This window comes from Balaenoptera ricei, chromosome 2 (assembly GCF_028023285.1).
Source record: "Balaenoptera ricei isolate mBalRic1 chromosome 2, mBalRic1.hap2, whole genome shotgun sequence".
NCBI classification, from domain to species: domain Eukaryota; kingdom Metazoa; phylum Chordata; class Mammalia; order Artiodactyla; family Balaenopteridae; genus Balaenoptera; species Balaenoptera ricei.
This window is the reverse complement of record NC_082640.1, coordinates 95,968,945-95,982,092: the sequence shown is the minus strand read 5'-3', so window position 1 is coordinate 95,982,092 and position 13,148 is coordinate 95,968,945. Positions and strand designations below refer to the sequence as shown.

General features: G+C 39.9%; 1 protein-coding gene across 3 annotated transcripts in view; it reads left to right on the top strand.

The window, feature by feature from the left end:
* The first annotated feature begins 29 nt into the window (after positions 1-29).
* Positions 30-13,148, top strand: part of GALK2 (galactokinase 2) — a 140,027-nt gene continuing 126,908 nt past the window's right edge. The window contains exons 1-2 of one of the 3 annotated variants that reach the window (XM_059913324.1): positions 30-366; positions 8,020-8,124. Coding sequence is in view for 1 of the 3 variants with exons in the window: in XM_059913323.1 (XP_059769306.1) it covers positions 11,052-11,104 (53 nt within the window). In the remaining 2 variants the exon portion in view is untranslated. Of the gene's footprint in view, positions 367-8,019; positions 8,125-10,933; positions 11,105-13,148 lie in introns of those variants that run through there. The other 2 variants (XM_059913325.1, XM_059913323.1) reach the window with 2 other exon arrangements.

Below are 13,148 nucleotides of genomic sequence, written 5' to 3'. Positions count from 1 at the left end.
CTTCTCCTCGCCTTCCCGTCGCACTTAGAGGAGCTGAATGTTTCCTCCCGGAACAAATGAGCTCGGTGTCCAGAGGATTCGCTCCGACGCCAAAAGCGATTGCACCGTCCCCTCTTCCTGTGCGACGGTTGGTGCCTTAGCAACTAAACCTAGCAACTAGGGAATCCTCGAGTGTTGCGGATCTCGGCTGAGGGGCCTTGGAAACCTTGCGCTCACAACGCGCAGTTTCCAGCCTCCTGGGCAAGGGAACAGTATCCTCCCTTGCCTGGGATTCTGGAACTATTTCATTCTGGTGAAAGTAAGAGGCAGCTTGGGACCAGCAGCCTTTCGCGGAGGAAAGTCTGACATGCCCATCCTATGTGACAGGTAGTTATTTTTGCCATGATTATCGACGTGCATTTAGCCCACACATTTTGGTGGGTGGTCATGTGATGTTTGGAAACCTTTCAGCAGCACGATTTACACGTAATGTTTGTTATATTTGTAGTCGGCAAAACGACTCTGTGGATATCCCAAATTAGTAAAGTATCAATCAATGGAGGCATCTGAAGTCTTATTCAGTTGTTCAGCGAATTATAAACTAACCTTTACTGCCCGTGGGACCGAATTAAGGTAACAGCTAAGGACTGTTTTTTTAAAAAAATACTTTATTGTTGCACAACATCATTAGTAGAATTCGAAATAAAAAAATGAAATGAAGGGGAAAAAACTGCTTTTCAAACAGCATTTTCCATATAAACTTCCAGTTTTGTCCACTTGAATTCACAAATTTTATATAGCTATATCACAGATATAATTTCGGATTCTTTCTGCACCTAGTTATGTAACAGCATAGGACAATGTATGCAATATATTGTTGACAATGATTATTTTAATGGCGGCATAATAAGCCCTTGGTTGAACGTACCAATGTACCGTAATTTACTTAAGCATGCTATTATTGTTACACATTTTGAATATTGCAACAGTACCACCATTTTAAACAATTCTGGAGCGAGTATCATTGTCACTTTATTTTTTCTTAGGAAAAAGTCCAGGAAGAGGAATTGCAGACTGGATTGTTTTTTTTTTTTTTTTTTCCATTTTGGCAGTTACTCAGTAACTGCTTTTTTTTGTTTGCTTGTTCCTGCGGAATGCGGAATCTTAGTTCCCCGACCAGGGATCAACCCATGCTCCCTGAATTGGGAGCGTCAGGGAAGTCCCTGGATTTTTTAGTAATCATTTGTTTTTGTTTTTGTGTTTTTTAAAATAATTTTAAAATTTTTTATTGGCGTATAGTTGATTTACAATGTTATGTTTCAGGTGTACAGGAAAGTGAATCAGTTATACATATATCCACTCTTTTTTTTTTTAGATTCTTTTCCCATATAGGCCATTACAGAGTATTGAGTAGAGTTCCCTGTGCTATACAACAGGTTATTAGTTATCTATTTTATATATAGTAATGTGTATACATCAGTCCCAATCTCCCAATTTATCTCTCCCCCTTATCCCCCGGTAACCATAAGTTTGTTTTCTACATCCGTGACTCTACTTCTGTTTTGTAAATAAGTTCATTTGTACCGTTTTTTTAAGATGCCACATATAAGCGATATCATATGATATTTGTCTTTCTGTGTCTGCTTTCTTCACTCAGTATGACAGTCTCTAGGTCCATCCATGTTGCTGCAAATGGCATTATTTTGTTCTTTTTTTATGACTGGGTGATATTCCATTGTAATATGTACCACATCTTCTTTATCTATTCCTCTGTTGATGAACATTTAGGTTGCTTTAGTATATGTGCTGCTGAAGCAGGCACCCTTTTGCCCATTTTTAAATTGGGTTGTCTTACTACCATTGAGTTGTAAGTGTTCTTTATACTTTTTGTTATATTTAAATAATATTTGCCATACCCAAGGGCACTAAGATTTTTCTCTTTTGTTTTCTTCTATAAGTTTTATGTAGTTTTAATTCTTACATTCAGATCTATGATATAGTTCATTTAATTTTTGTATATACTGTGAGGTAAATGTAGAGGTTTATATTTTTCTGCATATGGATAACAAATTGTTCCAGCATTATTTGTCAAAAAAAATGATCCTTTCTCTATTGAATTGTCTTGGCAGTTTTGTGAAAGATAATTTAATTCCCAACAGAATTTGACCCTTTAAAAGTATATTTTTGATAATTTTATGTTATCCTGTATTATGATTATTTTGTATTTATTCTTTATTAAGCTGAAAGCTCCTTGAGGACACAATTATCTTACTTACCTCTGAAAGTCAGCATGCTCAGTGAAAGCATGGTATATTTAAGCATGCTCTAGCGTTCATGACTCCCCGGTGCTGGATTGAGACATATGGTTACCCCAAACAGGCTCAGGATTTGGCAGCCTTTCAGAGCAATTACCTTAAAACATTTTTTTTTTTTTTTTTTTTTTACTACATTTACTTAGGCTGAACATCGTATGTTAGAAGGGCAGAAAAGGAGGACTCCTTTTGTGTTAGTCAAGATCTGGACAGGAAACTCATGGCATACTGGAGCGGGGGTGGGGACGTTAACTGAAAAGAGTTTCTGAAGAAACTATTTACAGAGATGGGGTAGGGTTGAGGGAACCCACAAGGATGGTGAAACACACAGGGACTAGCAACAGGCTGGAAATCCAATTTCTTGAAGGCTTGAAGGGGCAAAGGGAAGAAATGGTTTTACCAGAGCCCAGCAAGAGTGGGAGCCCTAGAGGATGCACCCTCCAACAGCAGCTGTGGTTATAGGGAAACATAGCTACTGTCACAACTATGGCAAAGTTGTGGTAGGGTGTGTGAACTCGTGTGTGTGGGGGGAGTGATAAATATCTCAACTTCTCTGTTTTACCATCCTCTAATATCCTGCCAGTGACTAACCCCAACCAGAAGCCAGAGGGTAAAGGAGTCCAGGTACAGTCCTTGGAGATCAGCTTCCGGGAGGGTAGAGAAGGGTGAAAAATGGATCCAGAAGTCAAATGGGGGGACTTCTCTGGTGGTCCAGTGGCTAAGACTCCATGCTCCCAGTGCAGGGGACCCAGGCTTGATCCCTGGTCAGGGAACTAGCTCCCACATGCCGTAACTAAGAGTTCACATGCCGCAACTAAAGATCTCGCATGCCGCAACTAAGACCCGGCACAGCCAAATAAATAAATAAATATTAAAAAAAAAAAGAAGTCAAATGAGGAGTAAACAGTACAGCATTGTGTCATGCAATCAGCTGTAGCATAAATTACATACTTCACTCAGGGAAGGAACTTTCTCTCCTTCAAAGGCAAATTGCCGACTATGTGCTGTTGTTGGAGCATATCCCTTGATTTTACCAACCAACCTAAGTGGCTTATCAAAATGTTATTTCCACCTACATTTAATACCCACTCTTTCCTGAGAGGAGCTCTGATAAATACAGTTTGCATGATCTCATTACATATCCACTTTATAGATTGATGCCCTTGCCTTGTTAGTTGTCCCTTTAATCTGCTTCAGTCTCTTCAGATTAAATAAAATGATGTATGTAACTACATGGTGTTTACAAAGTACTCAGTACATGTATCATTTTTAACTCAATCAACTACTCATAGTATTCCTTCAGAATTCTCTACACTACAATTACATCTTCCATCTCTAAAATTGTGTAGTGGGAATTATGGCAATTAAAGGATAAAGCAAGTAAAGGATAAGTAGGCAGGCTAGGAGTTCCCATTTTTTACATTGACTTTGGCCTTGGAAAAATGTCTCTTGTAAAATGCACTTACACAATTTTAGCAAAGTTATTTGCCATTTTTGTATCTCTAATGCCTACTCATTTTTTTTTTTTAATTTTATTTATGGCTGTGTTGGGTCTTCGTTTCTGTGCGAGGGCTTTCTCTAGTTGTGGCAAGCAGGGGCCACTCTTCATCGCGGTGCGCGGGCCTCTCACTATCGCGGCCTCTCTTGTTGTGGAGCACAGGCTCCAGACACGCAGGCTCAGTAATTGTGGCTCACGGGCCCAGTCGCTCCGCGGCATGTGGGATCTTCCCAGACCAGGGCTCGAACTCGTGTCCCCTGCATTAGCAGGCAGATTCTCAACCACTGCGCCACCAGGAAAGCCCCCTACTCATTTTTATTCCCATCCAAAATGGTGACCATACCTCCCTAGTTTTGTGAAATGAACACACTTTTTTTTTTTTTGGGCTGCACCATATGAGGGATCTTACTTCCCCAACCAAGGCTGGAACCTGTACCCTCTGCAGTGGAAGCATGGAGTGTTTTTTTTAAAAAAAAAAATAATTAATTAATTTTTGGCTGCGTTGAGTCTTCGTTGCTGCGCATGGCTTTCTCTAGTTGTGGCGAGCGGGGACTACCCTACGTTGCGGTGCGCGGACTTATCGTGATGGCTTCTCTTGTTGCAGAGCACGGGCTCTAGGTGAGCGGGCTTCAGTAGTTGTGGCATGCGGGCTCAGTAGTTGTGGCTCGCGGCTCTAGAGCACAGGCTCAGTAGTTGTGGCACGCCAGCTTAGTTGCTCTGCGGCATGTGTGATCTTCCCGGACCAGGGCTGGAACCCATGTCCCCTGCATTGGCAGGCGGATTCTTTTTTTTTTTTTTTTAACATCTTTATTGGAGTATAATTGCTTTACAATGGGGTGTTAGTTTCTGCTTTATAACAAAGTGAATCAGCTATACATATACATATATCCCCCTATCTCCTCCCTCTTGCGTCTCCCTCCCACCCGCCCTATTCCACCCCTCTAGGTGGTCACAAAGCACCAAGCTGATCTCCCTGTGCTATGTGGCAGGTGGATTCTTAACCACTGCACCACCAGGGAAGTCCAGGAAGCGAGGAGTCTTAACCACTGGACCGCCAGGGAAGTCCCTGAGCGCCCTTTTCAGCAAGACGTGTGGTGCAGAGGCCAAGTAGGGAGCTGACACAATTATAATGTAATTCCAAAATTGTTTTTGTTTCTTTTCTTTACTGAAATCAGTAAGTTCTTTCAGTATGTTTTGCATTAATCCTCCTGTGATTCCCCTGTGAGCTAAAGCAACACAGTCTTCAATTGACAATTGACATAAGTCATCTACATGCTTAGATGTTATAGGTTGTTTTGACTATCTCGGATTCCAGAGATTTCCTGTTTATCGTTTTTGACTTCTTTTAAACCAGAGCTTTCCCCTATTTCCTTCAGCTTTTTCCTACTTCTCAGAATCTGTACCTATCTTTTCTCTACCCCAATCTTTCATCCCTACTCTCATTCCTACCCTCAACTGGGGACTTAGTTTGAGACCTCAGAGTTCTGGATTCCATATGAGTTATTAATACTATTACTGCTGCATTATGGCTTAGATTTAGTTTTATGGATTGATCGGAGAATCAAAATTAAAAAAAAAAAAGCTGTTTCTCATTATAATGCAACATGCTTGGGACTTCCCTGGCGGTCCAGTGGTTAAGACTCCGAGCTTCCACTGCAGGGGGTACAGGTTCGATCCCTGGTTGGGGAACTAAGATCCCCCATACCACATGGCACGGCCAAAAAATAAAAAAAATTAAAAAAAAAAGAATGCAACAGGCTTAGATGTTATAGGTTGTTTTGACTAGCTCAGTTTTTTCCTAGAAAAATAAATTCTTGAATTATGCCAGTCGCCTGAGATCCCTTCCAAACATGTTCTTAAAAAAGAAAAAAATCACTTAAGATAATAATCATAACTTACTGAGTTGGGCAACACTGAATGGTTATGACGAGATAATATATAGAAAATATTGTCAAGTTTGAACAGCCTTGGTACTATATTTAGTTTCTGGGTCAAGACAGTGAAAAGCAAAAACAACATATAGTTTTTCTTGACCACACTCTGCGTTTTTGTTTGTTTTTTGTTTTTTAGTTCCCCAACCAGGGATTGAAAGTGGGCCATGGCAGTGAAAGCACCAGGTCCTAACCACTGGACCACCAGGAAATTCCCATACGTATAGTTTTAATTTGGGGCAATTTATCTTCAATTTGGCCCGTCTAATGTATACTTTAAGCTTGAAATGCAAACTTCTAATTTCAAAATCAAGTTAATCTAAATTTTTGCTCATCAGATTTCATTTTCTTGTTGGAATGTGTATTATATGCAGAGTTTGTATCAATTTTTATAGTAAATTCTTTTATTAAATTTTGATTTGTCATAATAACAGGACCTTTTTGTTTATGTTTATTGTTGTATCCTGAGCGCCTGGAATAGTGCTTAGAGCATAGTAGCACCTGATAAACATTTGTTAAGTGAATGAATGCTGATAGAACAATGGATGAAACATGGAATGTAAAGTCTAATGGTGGAGACATAATAGATACAAACATCAATAAATAATTAATGTAATTTCAGATAGCCATGACGACAACAAACCAGATTTAGGGAACAGAGAACGACTGGAGGGAAGGTTGGGATGGTTTTTAAAATCTTCATAACAACTCCATGAAGTAGGTATTTTTATCTCCCCTTTATGGAGGAAAACTTTCAGACTTGCCCAGGGTCACAAAGTTAGTAAGTGGTTGAACCACTTTAATCCAAGTTCATTAATGTATTCCTTCATTAAACATTCCTTGAGTGCCTGTTAGACACTGAACCAGAGTGTATAAAACCAGAATAAAACAGTTCCTGCCTTCAAGGAGCTTATAGTCTAGATGTGTGCTGTCTAATACAGCATCCACTTCTTTCTAGTTGGAATTGAGATGTGCTGTAAGTGTAAAATATACACTGGATTTCAGAGAGAATTCCTATGAAAAAGTAAAATATCAATAACTTTTTATATTGATTATATTTTGAAATAATATTTGGACATATTGGGTAGAATATATTACTAAATTCATTTAGCTTTACTCTTTTTAAAATGGCTTATAGAAATTTAAAATGCCATATTTGTATTGTAGATTCTGATTGAGTAGGCCTGGGCCCCAGATTCTGCATTTCTAATAAGCTCCAGGTGATGCTGAAGCTGAGGACTACACTTTTAGTAGCAAGGCTCTAGACCAGATAGATAAGGAAACACACAAGTAATAACAGTCCTGGTAGGATAAATGCTATGACTGGGCAATAAAGGTGCCTAGAGGCATTGTTGTTGTTTTTCACTCTGCAAAACAGCCTATATTCTGTTAAACCATTTTTGCACACTTTCTGTTCCTTTTATATTGCTTTATAAAAGATCAGCATGCTATATTTAACTACATAAATATATATTTCTCTGAATCATGAGTGTATCTTTTGCCTTTATTTAAATGATTATATGCTAGAGAGATGTATCTATTGTATATACAGATGAATAAGGAACATACAGCATCATTATAAATAAGACATTAAATAAGTATAATATATTATTTACCGTAATGAGAAAATACCCAAAATAGGTTACTGAAGTAGATTCTCCCAATTGTGAACAATATTTTTTGATTATATGTAAATCAAGATAGTATTTTACAGAAGTTGTACAGACTAAACCACAGAAATAACATTTTTTTCAGATAAATGATCTGTGATCTTAGAGACTTAGTTTTTTTAAAAAATAAATTTATTTATTTTATTTTATTATTTATTTTTGGCCGCATTGGGTCTTCATTGCTGCGTGTGGGCTTTCTCTAGTTGCAGTGAGTGGGGACAACTCTTCATTGAGGTGCACAGGCTTCTCATTGTGGTGGCTTCTCTTGTTGCAGAGCACGGGCTCTAGGCACACAGGCTTCAGTAGTTGTGGCACACGGGCTCAGTAGTTGTGGCTCGCGGGCTCTAGAGTGCAAGCTCAGTAGTTGTGGCGCACGGGCTTAGTTGCTCCGCGGCATGTGGGATCTTCCTGGACCAGGGCTCGAACCTGTGTCCCCTGCATTGGCAGGCAGATTATTAACCACTGTGCCACCAGGGAAGCCCGAGACTGTTTTGAAGGTAGAGGAAGGGACAGGGGATAGGAAAGAATTCCTGGAGGAAGTGATTTTGAAGCTGAGACGTAAACATATGTGGGAGTTAGCTAGGTCTGTGGACCTCTAACACTCACACTTTTACTTTTTTTTTTTTTAGGCCGCGCCTTGCAGCATGTGGGATCTTAGTTCCCCAACCAGGGATCAGGGATTGAAACCAAGCCCCCTGCCTTGGGAGCATGGTGTCTTAACCACTGACTGCCAGGTAAGTCTCCTACTTTTACTTTGGATCAAGTTTTTGTTTTGTTTCATTTTGGTGTATGTTTTATTTTGTTTGCTACAATATTTTATCTGGACAGAAACTAATGTCAGTTGAGGAGAAACAATATCAAGTTTGTTAATTAGGTTTCTGTTTAAGAATCTATCAGCCAAATAAATAAATAAATATTAAAAAAAAGGGAATCTATCATGAAATACTATGTTAGTTTATAATTTAGACTCTAAACCTTATTGTAAGTGTGCCCATATGCAAAAAATAAAGAACTGAGAGGTTCAAGATTTGTGAAAATAAAAATTCTGTAAAATTTAGACATTAAACATTTTCACTATCAGATATATCTAATAAAAACCAAAGTAGTATTTTAAAATTGGCAAAAGAACAATACTTTTTCACTTCATAAGGGTTGTTGGGAAGATTTAAAGAGATAATAATATATGTGAAGTGCTTACTTACATATAAGGAAGCCTGGCATAAGGAAGATAGTATAAGAAAGTAATGTCAATTTTAGCTTTTGGTTTCTATTTGGGGTTCTCTAGTAGTTTGAGAATAGGTTATTTTAAGAGCAGTGTTTTATTAAAATTACAGTGTATACATTTTAATTTGTGGACAAAAATTACTAATTGTTTCAATAATTTTTTTTAAGCATACTTCACTGGGGTCTCATCAGAGGTCACACATTCAGAGTAGGCTGGGCTAGGAGTCTAGGACCTGGGTTTTGATTCCAGCCCTTACTCTTTCACTTTGAGTCCATCATTTCAAAAAAGAGAGTTTACTAGTTGCTCTATAAGGTGCTTTCTAGTCTGTATCAGTTTTGCTGAGACTGCAATAGAAATAGATACAAGATCCAAATTAATGATTTGCTGTCAGGTTTCATTTAGCAAAGTTAATATTTGGCCATCAAATACACATTTAATAGAAAATATTCTTTTATGAATCAGAGTGTTCATAGTCACTGTTTTCTTTCTTTTTAAATTAATTAATTAATTAGTTAGTTAGTTAATTAATTAATTTATTTATTTTCGCTGTGCAGCACAGCTTGCAGGATCTTAGTTCCCCAACCAGGGATTGAACCCCAAACCTAGGCCCCCGGCAGTGAAAGCGCCGGAAAGGAATTACCTGGCGGTCCCGTGGTTAGGACTCGGTGCTTTCACTGATGGGCCTGGGTTCAATTCCTGGTCAGGGAACTAAGATCCTGCAAGCCTCGGGAACAAACAAGCTGTGTGAAATGAGCTTGTTTGGGACGATTTAAAAAAAAACAAAACAAAACAGTACTTTCAGAGCTTCAAAATTTACTTATTTTTCCATGACCATAAAAGGTATGTTAGAAATACATCTGAATAAAAAATGATCTTTCCTTTTCCATATTTACTGATGTTCCTAAAAGTTTTACATATTTTCTCACTTAAGTTCTCTCCACATTCAAACCTATTTACAGAAGTGACAATGATGTCTCCTCTTACTCAAGAATAAACCACAATAAGCATCCTACTGGGATTTATTGGGGTTCAAAAAGAGGAGATGTAATCGCTTCATTTGAAAGTGATAAGGAGGGACTGAAATACTAGTGAGAAAGTAGCCCTGAGACCAGAGTAACGTTGCTTCCGTGTTGTTTCATTTACAGTAATAACTCAGGGCTGTGCCAACGGGCTGCAACCCTTTTAGCTTACCTTTGCTACTGTCAATTGACACTTTAGCCTTCATTTCCCCTTTCCCCTTCCCCAGCATACACATATAGAAGTTCTGCAGTGGCAACTTGTTGAATGTCTCTGGGGTATGCCTGTACCCTTAGTGTCTTGGGCATGTTGGCCTAAACTTCCTCAACTAGGAAACCTTGGGATAGGTGTATTGGTAGCTGGCGTCACTTAGGTTTAATCTCAGCATTCTGAGGTACAAAGTACACTAGAGAGTTAATAGACCTGAAATTTAATTCAAGTTTTGCTACCAATTAACCGTGCGACCTTAGGTGAGTCATTTTACCTTTCAGTCATTCATTCAGTTCATCTTACCTATTGATTAAAAACCAGTGTGCCAAGTACTGTTCTAGGTGCTGGGGATACACAGTTCCTACTCTCAAATTGCTTACCTTCTAGTGGTAGTGATGGTGGAAGAGGTGAGACAGACAATAAATACATAAAATAAATATGCAGAACTTGTGAGAACAATGAAGGAAAGACAACAGTAATATGGTAGAGTGATGAGGTGGGTGGAGGTGGTGTGCTTCTTGAGATAGGGTATCTGGGATTTCTCTAGGCAACTGAAAAATCAAGGTGTTGAACTGGATGCTAAGAGTATCTTGCAGTTTGAAAGACATGTATTTTCTTCTTTTCACTATTACTTATGTTCTAGGAAGGCCCACCAATTCCTCTATTATGGAAATAAATGCAAATGTGTTTAAATCAAGCGCCGCATCAATTTTATATTGCCTGATTTTTGAAATAATCCATTTAAGAAGCAATAACTAAATATTTTAACTGTTATTGGGGGGAGTTGCTGCTGGTCATTAAAGAAAAAAAAAGACCCCTAACTTAATTTAAAAAAAAAAAAAGAAAAAAAGGCAAACTGAGGTGCCAGGCTGTAATTCTGTGCTCAGACGTGCCCAGGGCACAGGGCGCAGAAAACCTCGGCTTTGCTCGGATCAGGGGCTCCTGCGCGCCCCGGATCCCCGGGGGCTCAGAGCAGCACGGTGGCCGTACCTGACAGAGGATGGGAGGGCTCCGAGCCTGAACCCAGGGAGGAGGAGCCACGGGCGGGGCCGACTGGAAGCAGCCACCTCAGCGAAGAGGCAGGATTTCCGCGGAGTAAGTGCCGGTGTCGCCCGGAAGAAAAGGCTCCTGCTGCAGATGTCTCGTGATTACCTCGGAAGCCTTGCATCGCCGGTTGAAACTGCAGAAATAAAGAAAGATTAGCGAAATATGGCTACGGAGGGCCCTGCCGTGCGTCGAGTCCAGGTGGCAGAACATCCCAGGTGGGGGAGAGGAGATGCCGCGCTTTGGGATCGCTTGGGTTGGATAGATGTAGATGGTGTCAGGCCTGTTGGGCCCTTCACTGAGGCGCAGCTTTTGCCCACGGGAGCAGACAGAATCTTTGGGATATTATAAGGCCACTTGGCTGGACTTGCAAGAAGACCGCGCCGCAAACACTGTTCAACCTTGTGTGTCTTGCTTCATCCATGCAGATCCTTCTTTTACCTTTTTCTTGCAGAAGGGTGGGACACTCTTTCTGCTGGGCTTTAGCAGAAAAACCCAAATTAACTTTGAATCTCTTCTTTGTTTTGCCTGCTAGCCGATAGTGCTTTTTAAAGTCCCCTTTCTAAAATATTCATTGAATACAATCAAATACGCCAAAACAAAAACAAACAAAAAACGACCCCCAAACGAAAAAACCCCTTTGGTCTCTGCATCCTTTTAAACAAATCATGGAATCTATGCCTTGTCACTTAGGGAATTAATCTGCTGCCAGTACCTAGCTACGGAATAACAAACAGCTTAAGTGATACCAAGTGGAGGATATTTTCATTTGAGGGCATCTTGCAAATACTTCGTGGAAGTACTTCTTTCTGACATAGGACAGAAATCTCATAGAATGAAGCCTCCACCTGCTGTGTATTAGCCCTATAGCTTTTCTAAGGTTGGCTTTGCTCCCCCTTTGCTGTTTCTGTTTTTTTCCCTGTTAACTTCTTTCTCTAAAATTGTCCTACTTCCTGGTTTATAACTGTCATGTGACAGTCGACAATATTACAGCTTACTGAAACTTGCAAATGCTTTTTCATCCTTGAGCCAGCAAACAGTGGGTCTTTAGTTACCAGAAAGAAATGTAATTTTTGATTATGGAGACCAGCACGGCCTTAGACTACTCATGAATGTCATATATTCTTCTGTTTCCATTTTATGCCATTTTAGTCATAATGCTCAATATTTCTATAGTTACCCTGTGAGAAGGGGGATGATGGCAACATGTACTAAAAGTGAAGAATTGTTTACTTAATTTCCTTAGAGTTGCTTCTTTCCTTTAAGGACCTTTACAGTATTTATTCCTGCAACAAATATTTATTGTTAATATTTAGTGTTCTGTGCTAGCTACAGAAGAGCTCATGTAATAGTCAGGTAAGTGTGCACTTTGCCATTTTCTTTTTTTTCACTTAATACAGTTATTAACTTCAAGCAATGTTTCAGCCACTTATTCATTTTATCAGGGGTGAGTTCAGTTAAATCTAGATAGTATATCTATAAACCCACCTTACTTGTCAGATGCTGCAATATGCTGAAAGGGAAAAAAAATGCATGAGGGCCCCAAGATCAGACTGTCTTTTTTGGAACTCCTGCTCTTTCTGCAGGATGCTGTCGACTGAAAAAAATACACAACGTGAGAGTTGTGAGTTAAGTTTTATTTGGGGGACTTCCCTGGTGGCTCAATGGTTAAGAATCTGCCTGCCAATGCAGGGGACACAGGTTCAATCCCTGGTCCAGGAAGATCCCACATGCTGCGGAGCAACTAAGCCCGTGTGCCACGACTACTGAGCCTGAGCTCTAGAGCCTGTGAGCCACAACTACTGAGCCAACGCGCTGCAACTACTGAAGCCCACGTGCTCTAGGGCCCACATGCTGCAACTACTGAGCCCACATGCTGCAACTACTGAAGCCTGCACACCTAGAGCTTGTGCTCCACAACAAGAGAAGCCACCGCAATGAGAAGCCCGCACACCACAACAAAGAGTAACCCCCACTCGCCGCAACTAGAGAAAGCCCACGTGCAGCAACAAAGACCCAATGCAGCCAAGCAAACAAATAATAACTAAATAAATAATTTAAAAAGACATAATGTTAAAAAAAGTTTTATTTGGGGCAAAATGAGGACTATAGCCTGGGAAGCAGCATTTCAGATAGCTCTGAGGAACTGCTCTGAAGAGGTAGGGGGGAAGATCTGTATATATGTGATTTTGGTGAAGGGGGATACATGCAGTCAAGCACACATTTTTGCAGAAGGTTGTTGATAGTCACAAGGAGCAGATG